Here is a 16,491-nt window from a genome sequence, read left to right on the forward strand (position 1 = left end):
AAGGCTGAGAGGGAGGGGGAAACTTGCTGGCACCGCCTGCTGCCAAACCGACCGCGGATCAGATCTATAGTCAGTCAGTGCAGCCAGTGGCGCATCACTGCATCTAACCTTTTAGTGCTTGTTGTTAACCCACTGTGTCGGGCAACCGTTTACATTCCGACATCAAAAGTAAAAACTATTGTTTTGTCGTCGAAGTCAGAGGGATTGAGTTTCGTTGCTGCTGATGCTGATGCTGATGCCCTTTATCTCCATTATCTTCTTCTCGCCATCATCTCCCCTCCTCGCTGTTAGACCACACCGGTGCCATTCGGTGCCCTGGATGGCTGCTGCACTTGGCGCACCGCTGTGAGATTTTCTCACCCCCCCCTGTTTCTTGGACGCTGACCCTAAACACTTTACTAAACAATGATGACAGATCCGACGACTCAAGAGTCCTCCTACCCCATCCCGGACCCGACTGTAGTGGACCCGTCCTCCTCGGCGGCCGTGCGGAACGGCCAGTGCGCTCCGGATGATGCCGCTGTCAACAATCACCACCAAGCCAAGAGAGCCAGCCAGTCCGACCCCTTCAACACGGGGGGCCAAGAGATGAACATCACCGACAACGTGGAGGGGGAAGGTAGCTTCTTCTCCCTTGTTGTTATTATTATTATTATTATTATTATTATTATTATTATTATTATTATTATTATTATTATTATTATTATTATTATTATTATTATTATTATTATTATTATTATTATTATTATTATTAGGATGCCAAAGAGCACAGTGTATTTATAGCTCAGGTTTTATATGACCCGGTCTGATCACATGTTTTTGACATATCAATAATTTATGATAGCCCTAAAACAGCAGGATAAATGGTAGACGCTGAAAAGGAGATTATAGGATAAAACAACAGAACTTATTAACATGCGACAAACATGTCTTCAGAATTCACTTTTAAGAAGACCAACAATCCCTCGTGTCTGTCTGCTTTTGTCCTCATACACAACAACACAATAGAGTGGTATATTGACAATGTGAGACACGCTAACATGATTTGGAAAAACTGTAGTGTGACCGACCAGCTATTGCTTCAGAGAATCCAGTGAAATGGTTAAAACTGCACACACACACGCACGCGCGCACACACACGCACGCACGCACACACACACGCACAATATCACCGCAAATTGAATTGTGCTGCTGTCAGATTTGCACACTAGTCACATAAAACCTAAGATACATCACTCTGTGTGAGTGTGTGTGTGTGTGTGTGTGTGTGTGTGTGTGTGTGTGTGTGTGTGTGTAAGTGAGTGATGTATAATATGTGCTGTCATAACAATAATCCCATTTATTATTCCATGTGTAGAATGCCTGTGATATAAAAATAACAATATATCCCTCCATGGATGGCCTTGTAGCCTACACTAATTCCCAAGCTGTCTGTCTGCCCTTAGTAGCCCCTGTAGTTCAAGGCATTTCTGTCGATTTATTTCATATTACACATTTATACTGGGACGAATTACAGGTGATTAAAATATGATAATTCGGCCTATGTGTTTCCCACTAGTTTACATGGGTTAGCGCCGGTGGTGGCAGGCAGTGGTGGCATTCATAGTTGGTCCCTGGGTGGTCTTTACATTATTCGCATGGTAATGGTACATTATGAAGAAGACAATAGATTGATTCCCTTTAAGTAGGGGTGGGCGTCAAGATTTGATCTTCTTAGATAAAAAAAAATTATTAGATCGAAACGTTCTCATGACCATAAAAGTTAACTATAAATTGTTAGGTCACTAAAACCCATAGATTGCCAATGAGCCAAGTAGAAAGACTCACATAATAAGCTTTGTAACGCAAAGGGCAGCAGTCTAGGATCTATTGGATTGCCTCAATCAGGAGTTCTCAAAGTTTAGATGGTTGAGGGCCGCCCAAGATGGTAAATGGACTGCATTTATCTAGCAGCTTTTATTTTATTTTGCTTTACAATTTATGCCTCACATTCACCTATTCACTCACATTAATACACTGACGGCGGAGGCTACCATGCAAGGTTCCGACCTGCTCATTGGGAGCAGTTAGGGGTTAAGTGTATTGCTCAAGGACACTTGGACAAGCTGCCGGGAGGAGTGGGAATCTAACCGGGAACCCACCAAATGAGCGCTCTACCTCCTGAGCCACTGTTGCCCCAGAAAAAATGGAACGCAAAATAACTAAATACATGTGATGATGATGTAATATGTCTAAAAGTCATACACGACTCTCAAGTTGCCTAGTTACCTTGCAACCTGTAACCTAGCAAGTAATGTTGTAGGTTGGTTTAAAGCCGGTATTGGAACCGGACCATACACACACACTCTCTCCTTCTCTCTCCTCCCCTCTTCCCCTCTCCTCCTCTCCTTTCCTCCAGTAGCAGGATAGCAGGTCTGACAGCATTAATCTCTCCCTTATTTACATAAAAGGCTCTGATACTGTTCACACAGAACCTCAGCTTTGCAAACTTCTTCTCCAACGACCAACATTTTACAAAGAATATTTATTCAAACCCAATTTCTTCAAGCTAGTAAACTACTTTATTTAGCCTACTTTACACTTTAGGGACACATTAATGTTACCTACAGCACTAAAAGTAATTCCACGGCTGTCCCCTCCCACATGTTCCCTCAGGCAAATCTGCCAGTCTCACTCCGCCCCACACACATAATAAACCTCTCTATAAGACAGGGGCACGTCCCCAAGGACTTCAAAATTGCGAGAGTGACCCCTCTACACAAAAAGGGCAGCAAATTAGACCCAGGCAACTACCGCCCTGTTTCTATTCTTACCTCCATCTCGAAAGTCATGGAGAAAATAGTCTACGAACAGGTCGAAAAGTACCTGGCGGAAAAAAACCTAATCTACGAATTCCAATCTGGCTTCAGAATGTCCCACTCCACTGACACATGCCTCCTCTATTTGAACGACCACATCAAACAAGAGGTGGACGCTGGCAAATACTGCGGCATGGTCATGCTGGACCTACAAAAGGCCTTCGACACTGTCAATCACTCCATTCTAATGGACAAGCTAAAAGCAATTGGTTTTGATAGCCTATCAGTGAGCTGGATGCAATCCTACCTGGAGGGGAGAGAACAGATGGTAGAGGTAAACGGTACTCTATCCCCCCCCCCTCACAGTGAGCTGTGGTGTTCCACAAGGAAGCATACTAGGACCGCTACTCTTCCTAATTTATGCAAATGACATGTCGTCAGCCTGTGACTGCAACTTGTTCCTGTTTGCGGACGACTCAGCCCTGCTGGTCTCTGACAAGAACAAATTGCAGGTTGAAAAAACCCTCAGCACGGAACTAGGCAAAATCTGCATATGGCTCGCTGATAACAAACTATCATTACACATGGGCAAAACAGAGTCCATTCTCTTCGGTTCAAATAACAAACTCAGCAAGACCGACGGCTTCTCAGTTACAGTGGGTGACAATATTGTCACAAGGAAAGACGAAATTACCTACCTGGGTTCCATCCTAGAGGCAAATCTCTCCTGTGACAAAATGGCATCCAATGTAATAAAACAAGTCAACCAACGAACTAGATTCTTGTACCGGATCTCCTCTCTGGTAAACAAGAATACCCTGAAGACTCTGGCAGGAGCACTCATTCAAGGGTACTATGACTATGCGTGCACCTCATGGTACCAAAGCACCTCAAAGGCGCTTAAAACAAAATTACAAACATCACAAAACAAACTGGTCAGACTACTACTTGACCTGAACCCCAGAACCCACCTCACCCCTGCCCACTTTGCCAACCTAGGATGGCTTAGAGTAGACGACAGAGTACAGCAACTTGCAATGGGCCTGGGCCCTCATGCATCAACGTGGACTTTGAACTTGACCTACTTCCACACGTAAGCACGGAATGTAGAACTAGCGTACGCACAGGGAAGTCGGCATTCATCACACGTGCGTACGCAGGCTCTATGGTCCTCCGTGTTGATGAATACCACTTTGTTCTACCGTCAATGCTCGTGCATGATTATCCATATATGGTCATGAAAATGAGGAAACACCCCCCATGGGATGTGAAATAATGGACCGACCCGAGCGGGACTCCGAGAAACTCCACGGAGAATTCACTGCTGTCGAACCAAGAAGACACTATCGCGTATTATGATTTATGGGATAAATAAAAGGCGGACTTGTAAACGGTGATGTCAGATATCAACGGCTCCCTAAAACCATTGCTGCAATTCTGCCTGGACAGCTCAAAATACTAATAAAGACCGTTCGTTGACCACTGTTTGGCGTTGGTTGTGTGTCATTATAACCGTGCTGTAATATGAATGCCTTTATTAGTTGTGTTCGATTGGCTATATGATTTTTAGAGGCATCTATTTAGTTGTCGGCTAATAAAGACCGCGCTGGAATATGACTGCCTTTTCCCGTGTTGTTTGATTAATACCCACGGATTAAAGTTCTCCTCAATTCTATTCCAAATCGCGATGGATCTCCCGTCAATTTTCTACCTGCTGCATATGATTTCTAGAGGCATACTACAATCTATTTTGATGTCAGTATTGGGTAGCCTATATAAACAATATAATACGAGAGCATGTACAAGAACAATGAATCTCACTGCATGTATGATGTAGCCAGCTGCCTTTCAATACATGAACTTGAATTCCATCATGTTTGTGTGCGGGACTCAAGGCTGCTGTCACAATGGGTGGTACCGCCGTACAGTAATAATAATAACAGTCCACACAATATCACGATCCATGCCATAGCCTATGTTCTATTAGGACATGATCTGTGACGACAAATGTTCTAGAATGTTTGATTAAGATATCATACTCTGACAGCATGCCTATGAGCAACAAAAACGCGAACTTGAATCCCATCATATACATAGTCTGTCCACTATAGTGTCATTGCAATGCGTTTTCTATTCCTTCTTATACAGTAAAAAGGGGGAAGAACACTATATTCATATGACTTGTATTCTGCTTACAGCTTCGAAGTTCCACTTGTTTCGTTTAACGTAAAGCCTTTTAAATATAATCAAAACGTTCCCGTGTTTCTGCGGTCTGCGCAGAATAATAACGAGTTGAGCTTTATGATTTATGATGAATTGAAAATGGGGGACCCTGATGTAAACAAGACGGAAGTTGGTCTGCATCCCCAATTAACAATTGTATGTACTGAGCTGTACTGTACTGTACCCATTCTGCAATCTGTTAATAAACTTTTCAATCAATCAATCAATCAAGCTACGCGGAGCGCAGTCAGTCAGTAGCCTACACCCCGTATATTCCGATAACGCTATATAAACCATGCTGCATTCATTCTGAGAGAAAGATCTATTATTCCAAATGCTATTTATAGGGTTTTGACCATAATTACACTACTGTTGCTATTTTACAATGAACTATAATGAACTACGGTTCGTACAGAACGTGCCAGTGTTATTATGCACAGAAGCTCATTTCCTTGTTGTAATAATATATTCTACCACTGGGCGCTAGGTACGCCAGGTCTGACCTGTGCGTAGATGTACGCACGAAGTCAAGTTCAAGTTCAAATTGATGAATCCCACTCGTTGCTTAGAAATGATCGTACGCACAGGGTAAGCACAGATCTGTGCGTAGAACACGTTGATGCATGAGGGCCCTGGTCTACAAGATACACTATACGACCGGGGTGCCCATGTACATGTCAAAATACTTCCTAAAGGTCAGTGAATACCACAACCACTACACCAGAGGAAGCTCAACAAATCATGTTAAACCCAGATTCGGCTCAAACAAGGGACTAAACACGTTTCGCAATTATGCCACAACAATGTGGAACGCCCTACCCAAAGCTGTAAAGGAATGTGAATCCCTGCCCACATTCAAAACCGCCCTTAAAGAGCACCTACGGGAGGCTGCAATTCGAAACTGGCCACCGTAAATGCCCAAAACCCCCACCACCTCCTAATAGACAGTCTCCTCCCCACCGCATGTATATATTCCCTCCCCGCCGTATGTATATTTCCCTCCCACCCACCCACCCCCTCCTAATGTACAGTCCCCTCCCCATCATATGTATATACTCTGTCAGGATCTAGGGGTAACAGTACTGTATATTTGAATACCGCCTATGTCACAAATGTATCAGTACTAAATACCTATATGTCCCTATGCCATAAATGTCATGTATGTTGTGTATGTCATAAATGTCTATATGAATTGAAAATGGGGGACCCTGATGGAAACAAGACAAACGTCTTTCTCAGGTCTGCATCCCCTTAACAATTGTATGTATTGAGCCGTACTGTATTGTACCCATTCTGCAATCTGTTAAATAAAGTTTTCATTCATTCATTTCATTCATTCATTCATTCATTCATTCATTCATTCCGTCTTAACCAATATGTAGCGCTTGGTCTATGTACTTTTTTCCAGAACATTGCAACAAATGTTTTGGCATTGCGCATACTGAGGTCTAGAAATGTCTGGTCGTATTTACTATAGTTATGCTTTTCTGGGTATAACCCTAACAGAAATAATTTTGGTTCCAATTCGTTTAGAAATAATTTTCTCAATGATGACTCTTACCTCTTCCCAGAATGCATAAATGTTTCTACATTGCCAGATGAAACAGTTTCTGTATTACCCACTAATTCAGTATAGTTTGAGACGTACATTTATGGAGTTAGTATGAGCTTTTGCACATGCCACTTCCCATTCCTCCTCCGATATTTCAATTCTTCCCTCCAGGAATTTAATGAATATTTTGAGCTTTCTGATGAGTGATCTACCAGTAGGTTGTACAATTCCGATATGATACCCTTTCTCACGCTATTCCATAACATCATTTTTTCCATTTGTGAGCGTTTTGGTCTATCTAGTTTGCCCTCTTGGCTGACTCTTGCAAACTTTCTAAGTTGGAGAAATGTTTACCATCAAGGTCAAAATTAGTTCTCGGCTCCTCAAAAGACATCATGACATGACATGACATGTCTGGGTCTGGCAAATACAGATTTTGGATTAATTTAAGTCCCATAGTTTATATGATGCATCAGCTCTGCCTGGAGCAAAAAACTCATTACCCCATATCGGACTAAACTGACAGCGGATGTGGTTCTTCTAAATGTTTCTTTACATACCATATCTTTATCATTATGTTTTACGATTGGATTTCTAGTTTTTCTTCGTAGTTTTCTTACTGTCTCTGAATATATATATTTGGCGCACCGCTGTGTGTATGATCTCTTACAGGCTCTTCTTCTTCCCCGCCAGCCGTCCCTTCCACATCTTTCCTGCTAGTTTTCGGCGTATTCACTGTTATCTCGGTAGTCAGTTAGCTTTGGTTGTTTCGACCTGGCGCTCTTTTCTACAACCATTTTGCTCACTTTTCCTTCTCCCTTCGACATTATGTCTTCTCTTACTTCAAAAATGCAAGGTTTTAACTAGGTATGTCCGATATTATCGGCCTACCGATATTATCGGCCGATATTGGCATAAAAATGTGATATCGGAAAATATCAGTATCGGTTTATAGGTTTATAAAAAATTCAAATCATTTCCTTTTATTTTTTTTTTCATTTATTTAACATTTATTTACCAAGGCAAGCAAGTAAGAACAAATGATTATTTTATTTATTGTCAAAGTATGAATAATGTTGTGTTAATTACACGACAAGAGATATGTAATGTTAATTACCTGAAATTATTCAGTTTTTTGGCATGTATCGGTTGATATCGGTTGATATCGGTATCGGAAATTAAGAGTTGGACAATATCGGTATATCGGTATCGGTAAAAAAGCCAATATCGAACATCCCTAGTTTTAACATAAATGTATTTTTGTAGGAATTATTGTAGTTAGCAGCAGAGTCCTCCTACGTGGCTGCCATAACTGGAACCATCAGGGACTTGGTTTTCTACCTCACTCCCTACACAGTACACACTCACCTACCCACCTATCCATTAGGGATGGGTACCTTTCACATTTGAACCGATACGGTACCGGTACCTGTGAATCGATACCGGTACCCAACGGTACCTTTTTTCGGTACTTTAGTCTCAAGAAATTGAATTTACCTACCTCAGTTGCGAAAAAAATATCCAAACTTCAAATAACTACAATTTCTACCGTTTTCGGCTTGCCATTGCTCCGACTGCTTTTTTGTTGAATCAAGTCAAATCCTAGGTAAGCATATATTGTGCGTGTGAACGTTGACATAAAAAAAAAAGTAAAAAAAAAAAAAATCTATTTTTTATTTTTATTTTTTGGTATCTCACTTGAATCGATACTCGGTAGTACCGACGTGTTTCGGTTCGGTACCACAAAAGTACCGAATTCGGTACCCATCCCTACTATCCATCCATCCATCCATCCATCCATCCATCCATCCATCCATCCATCCATCCATCCATCCATCCATCCATCCATCCATCCATCCATCCATCCATCCATCCATCCATCTATACAACCAACCAACCAACCAACCAACTAACCAACCAACCAACCAACCCAACCAAAACAAAACCAAAGAAACAACCAACCAACCAACCAACCAACCAACCAACCAACCAACCAACCAACCAACCAACCAACCACCCAACCAACCAACCAAACAAACTAACTAACTAACTAACCATACCATTTCCTTCTAATGGACTCAGACCTACAACAAATTACAATTACCCAAATATTCTTCTTTGGTTTACAGCAACAAGCTGTTTCCATATACATTACTGTTACAAAGTACATACCATACTCATCACTGGACTATCTTGTGTTTGTACTTTTTATATTATTATATTGTATTTGTATCTATACCTTAAGTGTATCTATAGTGTATATAGATACTGGACTGTATAGGACTGTGAAGCTATGCATCCCCCACCCTGTATCCCCCCCATGCTGCTTTGACACCCGTATTTCCCCAAGGATCATCTTATCTTATCTTATATATCAGTGTCTGTTACACAGTACATGTCATATATCAGTGTCTGTTACACAGTACATGCCATATATCAGTATGTTGTGTTTTATTATTAAGACAAAGGATTGCCACATCAGATGCAGCGAGACAATAAAACACAACAGAAGGAAGAGGAAGGTCATCTCTCATCATATTCACATTCATCTTCTATCAGTTGGTTGAGTGTGACAGAGATCTCAGGAGGAATGCAGACTGAATCATACAGTAGATTCACACCACGCCTCAGAAGTGTTAGTGTGTTGGGGAGGAGTATTATTAGATACTTACAGTTGAATGGTTGTTGTAAATTTGTTTTACCAGCGGGTAAAAGCAAGGTGAATGTAGTCAATCCAGACAGACAGACAGACATACAGACAGACAAACAGACAGCCAGACAGACAGACAGACAGACAGACAGACAGACAGACAGGCAGGCAGACAGACAGACAGACAGACAGACAGACAGACAGACAGACAGACAGACAGACAGACAGACAGACAGACATACAGACAGACAGACAGACAGACAGACAGACAGACAGACAGACAGACAGACAGACAGACAGACAGGCAGACAGACAGGCAGGTATGTGTGTGTGGAGAGAGCTGTGTGGAGCACATGCCTCTCCAGCTGATCCTCACCCTGGATCATGTGAGCAGTGTGAGGCAGCATTCCACCATGCCCCCTGAACACACGCACACACACATGCACACAAGCACACACAGAGTAATAGAGTCTACTATTGGTGATGGTGATAGTAGAGTAGTTTGACCTCCTTCCTGTCCCTAACTGATGATGCTTGCTGTCTGTCTGTCTGTCTGTCTGTCTGTCTGTCTGTCTGTCTGTCTGTCTGTCTGTCTGTCTGTCTGTCTGTCTGTCTGTCTGTCTGCCTCTCTGCCTGCCTGTCTGTCTGCCTCTCTGTCTGCCTCTCTGTCTGGTTCTCTGTCTGCCTCTCTGTCTGGTTCTCTGTCTGCCTCTCTGTCTGGTTCTCTGTTAGCCTCGCTGTCTGCCTCTCTGTCTGCATCTCTGTCTGCTTCTCTGTCTGCTTCTCTGTCTGCTTCTCAGTCTGCTTCTCTGTCTGCTTCTCTGTCTGCTGCTCTGCCTGCTTCTCACCACTCCACACACTGGCAACATGCGATTTATTTTAATGTATCCCTCAAAGAAACTTGTAACAGCCAAGTTACAGTAAATCATACAGATAAACTGTGGGGCTTTTTATGACTTTGCGGATTAGTCCATTAAAGCGGGTTGTGTGGGTCTGGACACTACAACGTGACTTATTCAGGAGGACAGGGGTGCTCGTCATAGCCTAGTCCATGTGATGAAGAACAATAAACGTCTGGGCACTGCAACTCCCCAAGAATTGACGATGACAAAATCCTGTTCATGTTCAGACTTACCTAGAATACGTGTTTCAACATTGTGTACTTGTCAAAAGCTTGGTGGGCCTGTTTCTGCCGGTACTACCTTACAAGGGTGCTGGTTTAATTGTCCCCCATCCTGCAAATGACGGGGGGGGGGGGGACTATGGATCTATCTCTGTGTTTGTTCGTTAGTTTGTCACACTAAGGGTGCTCTGACTCTGCAGGGAAAAGTTACTGCTCTGGTCTAGAATCAGTTTTCCCTCTACAGATCCTAACCTTAACCATTAGTGTGTAGGGGAGATAACCGACCACGGACGACACTGGGATTTACAGTCACTGGCAGGGCCGGACTGGGGAAATAATTCATACCGGGAGATATAGCGCGAAATATAGCCCCAATCACGGCACCTTTTAAGCGGGGGGTCTGGGGGTCCCCCACCCGGAATTTTTTTGTTACAAAGACTTAATTTCCTGCATTCTGGTGAATTTTTGTGCATGTGAATCACAAACTAATGAGCCAACAATTGCTTAGTACAATGTACTGTTATGAACCTCAAATAAAACTGTTGTGGCACTAGCAATGGTACTCTCTCCACCTTCAAAAAGATCACAACATATTTTTCTATTTACTATTATAATACAGTTAACCACTCTCCACCTATTCAAACAGAGCAAGAGCACAATACCATATTCACTTTACTGATGCACTACCCATCAACAGTTAAAATAGCCCTTTACACAAACATTAAATAACAGACCTTTCATTACAATAATATAATAATAGCCACTGCCAGAATAGTGACACATGTATCGCGTGTGGTGAGCACACGTATGCATGCACAACGAAGACAGAAGATTGCGTTGTCTCAATCATTTTAACTATAAAATTAGCTCAAAGTATGAGCTCACTGACTGAAATTTCCAACAAAAAGCATAAATTGTCAAATAATATTGATCATATTAACTAGACTAGATGTTTTTGAGGAAATTAGAAAGGGAACAACAACTTAACCCTTGTGTCTGATCAGATTCTTATTTTTTTGATAACTTTGCAGTGATTATGTTTGTAGCCAATGTGGCAAAGGTGTGTAATCTTTGAATTATCTTGGAATTATTTTGACTCTCTCTTTCATAAATTGTTTATTCAACTTCAGCCCCAATCATAACCACCACATTGCTGCTGTCGGGACAAAACCTCATAACTCCAAAAACCCAACTTTTCAGCAGATGAAAAAAACTAACACGGATTTGAGGGTGAATAGAGTTAGGAGGTTTAGACAGATGATCGGTTTAATGCTTTCCCATTGTTTAAACTTTGTAAAACCCACACACACATATGGAGGATGATCTACGGAGTTGATTTATATAATAAAAAAAAATTCAAAAAATGGAGTTATGAGGTTTTGATCCGACAGCAGCGACATATTGTTTTTTGTAATGTCAGATTTAACAACTCCTTTCAGAAAAGTGGGAGTGTGCCATCTGCCATTCCATTCGCCGCCTCCGCTGTCAATCAGTTGTATCGCCTGGTCTCGCCTCCACCAATCACAAGCGGCAGCACGGCTCCATTGTGTGTGTCGGCGTGAGGGAGAGAGAGTCAGATAGTTCTCCAACTCTGTCGCAGACAGTGAAATCCTGGTTGTTCCCCACCCACCTAGGTTATCTAAAAACGAACGCGCCGCGCCGCCGCCACAACTAGAAACAATGGCCTGGCAAATAAAAAAATAAAAATTATAATAAAAAAAATATATAATATTTTTTTTTTATCTGTGCAGGCCAGGCCACCGGGAAAACTCCCGGTGCTCCCGATGGCCAGTCCGGGCCTGGTCACTGGAGAACACAGTGTCAGCCAATCAGCTTCCAGGATGGAATGGGGGGGGGGGAACCCTGCATATATCGGTATCGGTTGATATCGGTTGATATCGGTATCGGAAATTAAGAGTTGGACAATATCGGTATATCGGTATCGGTAAAAAAGCCAATATCGAGCATCCCTAGTTATTATTATATATATTTGTTTATACTTTTCAGTTTGGGTGCTGAACTAAAACTTAAACTTAAAACCATATTATATTCTATCAATCTGCTCGGTAAACAAATAACAATATAGCTTGAGCTAATAATTCAATGAAATAATTCAACTCAAAATTGCTATCCTGGACAAAAGGGCTGGATCAGCACCAACGATGTAATGCTTCAGATGAAGAACCCATGCACTGACTTTAGGTCTTGAGATGAACAATGGTCCTCAATCTCCAACGTGTTCCTAAGTGCCTTGGTAAATATCTTGGTAAAAATGTCGTACCAACAGATTTATGTAAATCCTCCTCCAGATTCCTGAACACGTGAAACGGTCTTCGTAAATGGGCAAACACGTCGGCATCTGTGCTCCGCTGAATGAACCGACGTCACTCATTCACATCTCCAGGCGCGTTTACGTTTATCCTCATTTGCATACAGACGCGCCCCGCCAGCTCATTATGAGGAGGTGAGAGGGGCTGCATTGCATCTTTGCTGTGTTGATCCTTGTATTCAACAGGTAAGTTAGTGCGGAACCGATTTGCGACTGATCACAATTCGATTCGATTAAAATGTATTGTCCTCATACAGCACAAGTACAATAAGACATCCAACCAGAGTGCAAATGTAATAGTAAAGTGCAACAGTAATATACAATCAAGCCGTTTCTACTGGCTTAGATGTGCGCAAGCAATGTAAGAAATAAATAAAACCAACAATAAATAATATCATAAGAACAAGACAGTATATGGAATATTAATAGTCTATTCCAATATATCTTCAGCGATCGGGGGTTAGTTCTTATTTATTTATTTATTTTCGGACATGGTTCGTTGAGTCACGACTATAATTTATGTAAAACGTGATTGTTAATGATACAAATAGTGTCGTATTTATTATCATTATAATTATTTAATTCCACAGATATCTGTCATATTGAAGTGATGGCAATCCCCAAGGACTTGTCCCAAAGAAGGCTCTTCCAAACTTGGTTGCATGCCAATACATCGAGACAGTCGTAATTATTATCATTATAATTATTTAATTCCACGGATGTCTGTAGTAGGGATGTGCATCTCCTCACTGAGGCCGATGCGATGTGCATCTCGATACGGTGCCAACGATACGATACATTAACGATACATTTGAAGCACCGGGCGATGCGATGCGATATGATTCACCCCCTGTTGAGATACGATACGATTCGATACGATTTGATTCAACATAATGCGATTCGGGGCGATACGATGCGATTCAACACGATGCAAAATAATAATAATAATAATAATAATAAATAATACAATTTTATGGTATGACAGAGGATTTGGTTGTATTCCTTATATGCAGCTTATATTATTATTAAAAATAAAAGAATCTACTGTAAGACAATTTATATAAAAACTCTTGGGTGCCTAAGAAGACTTTTGCATAAACTGTCTTTTCTATCCACTTTAGCTAAAAACACACGAGATTTATTTATCATTATTATTTTGTTGTTCCTATTTGTGAATAATCATGCACTGAAATGTCAAATCACGTTCCATTTGTACCTGTACAATATGGTGAATAAAGTAATCTGAATCTGAATCTGAGAGAGAGAGAGAGAGAGAGAGAGAGAGAGAGAGAGAGCCCCTCCCCGTCTGAGCTGCCCCGTCGACAGTTGATGATGTCACACACTAGACTAGGTCACTAGGATGCGTCTATAGTACTTTCCGACCGTAGCATTATGTCAACATCACGGAGCCAGGCTGGATGGATTGTATGAAGCGATATAATTAAGAAATGAATAACCAATAAATGTGAAGTTATCTTTGAACCCCTGTTGTCAAGCGTCTTCAATATACCCCCCCCCTCCTCACTAATGTTACTGGTGTTGCAGAGTCACTTTAGTTAGACACTAGTTTAGCGTTAGCTGAACGGCTAACTGGCGTTAGCCAGAGGCTACTAGCGTTAGCATGTTGAGCAATTCTATTCATGTCTCCTCGACTTCCACTGTTTGTTGATAACTGTGACGCGGCTCTCGCCTTATGTAGTAGCAAAGCAATAGTATCTGCTGTGTGTGTGTGCAGTCACAGTGCACTGCTGACAAGTGGATGAGAGGAAATTATATCAATGCATCGGTTTTTGACCGATGCAAAGACGCTACAACAAGATGCATCGCGAGTTCAGCCTGACATTTTGCCGACGCGGACTTATTCCACCGGTGCACTTGCATCGTGAACGTGTATGCCGGCGCACCGATGCAAATCGATGAATCGTCACATCACTACTGTAGAGCTATGTCAAGAGCCAATCGCGCAGTCGTTCAGTATTGACATTATTATGAGATGTCATGCTAATATATCATGTTCTACAGTAGGACATACTACTATAATACTACCTAATAAACTTCCGGTCAGCTATAGAATGGAGTAAGTCGCATGTGACACAGCTGCTCACCCGTTATTTTTTTTTCCGTTTTAAAAACATATTTATAGACCACCAATGCGTTTAAAACTTGACGCATATATCAACTAACTATATTGACTGAAAGAATCGAGATGCCTCCAAAGAAAAATCAAACGATCTCAAAACCAAGCGCAGAGGACTCGCCTACGGCCACAGGATACATGAGACAAATAGCGGAGAATATAGACGTGATAGCGGCCGCCTCAAGTTCAACCCCTACAAATACCTCCGCGGACACCGAATATATCATCCGGGAAATGAATAAAATGGAGAAGATAATGGAGACAATGGAGAAGACAATAACCCAAAAAGTAGAAGCTATCAAAGAATCTATCGAAGGCAAAATAGAAGCGCTAAGAGTGGACGCCGAAGCACATATTAAGCGCACCGTGGCACTGGAAACAGGCCTGGAAGACCACCAACAAAATTTCGTTCGGATCTACAAAGACGTAGATGATATCAACGTTAATCTAACTGCTGAGATGAAGGGAAACTACAAAGAACTCAATACGGAGCTCAACGATATAACGGTTGAGCTTAAGCGAATCAATGAAGAACAGAAAGCCAAAATATTCTAGATGGAATATCAAAGTCGCAAGCTGAATATTCGTATAGTCAGTCTGGATGAGTCGGTGAGCTGCGCACACCCTGAAGAGTTTGCGACAGAATTACAGAAAATCCTGGGACCAGCGATCCTTCCTAAAGTACCCGAGGTGGAGCAGTGCTACAGATTGGGGACCCGATCCAGTGACAATAACGTTAGACCCAGAGTGATATTGGTTATCCTGCACCAAGTCAGAATAAAAGAAATTATTATTCGTGAAACTCGCAGGATGAAAGGCAATCTGAAATACAAGGATATATCAATACACTGTTTTGAAGATTATTGTCGGGAGGTGGTGGTCCTACGAACCAAGTTCAAGACGGTGATGTCTAAATTCTATCTGGAGAAATACAGACCCCTATTAATATACCCTGCAATACTTCGCATCGTCGATAAACAAGGAGCAAGGGTTTTCCTCAACTCGCCTGAAGATGCAGCCAAATACATGGCAGCACAAAACGCAGGATAGTGTACAAATGGCCTTTTAATCTCTGTTATGCATGGACACCATATAGTATAAACTTTAATGAACTGATGATTTGGGACAGAGAGACCTACGAGCTCAGAGTCATTGAATGTTTTCCCCGTTGGGCTTCTATTATTACGGACATATTGGATTCAAAATTGGAACGATATAGAGAAGATGAACATGGCGTTGAAGTGATCCTTATTTTAAGAGTATGGAATTCTAACAACATTCCAGAACATACTGGAACATTCGAACACTGTAAAAACGACATATTTGAATAATCTAGAACATCTAAAACATTCTTTGATATAGGGAACATTCTGGAATAACAGCAATACGTGGCCAGACATACTACCAGAAGCCCTTCGGGGGAATAACCAACAGCATCTAGCTGCAGAACCACAGAACCATCACAGCAGCGGCCGGCTGGAATAACATTCTTCACAACGGATCATCGCCCACCCCTGGCCAGGGGAAATGCTGCATATATGTATTTAAAAACAGATTTTTATTATATTATATTTCCACTACTTCTCCAATTTATACTTTAGATGTTTAAGCATAGCAAAGCTCTTTTAAGATCTAAGTTAATGTTCTCTTCCTTTTTTCTTGTTTTTTTTTCATCTCTT

The 16,491-nt window shown here is 41.7% G+C and overlaps 1 protein-coding gene across 1 annotated transcript in view; it reads left to right on the forward strand.

Moving 5' to 3' along the window:
• Positions 1-408: 408 nt before the first annotated feature.
• Positions 409-16,491, forward strand: part of LOC311228133 (transmembrane protein 163b-like) — a gene marked incomplete at both ends in the record, with an annotated part of 432,918 nt that continues 416,835 nt past the window's right edge. Inside the window, one exon of the mRNA XM_084314048.1 lies at positions 409-619. Coding sequence (XP_084170174.1) covers positions 409-619 — 211 coding nt within the window. The remainder of the gene's footprint in view (positions 620-16,491) is intronic.

Source organism: Notolepis coatsorum, assembly GCF_963971535.1.
Source record: "Notolepis coatsorum genome assembly, chromosome: 5".
In the NCBI taxonomy this organism is placed as follows: Eukaryota; Metazoa; Chordata; class Actinopteri; order Aulopiformes; family Paralepididae; genus Notolepis; species Notolepis coatsorum.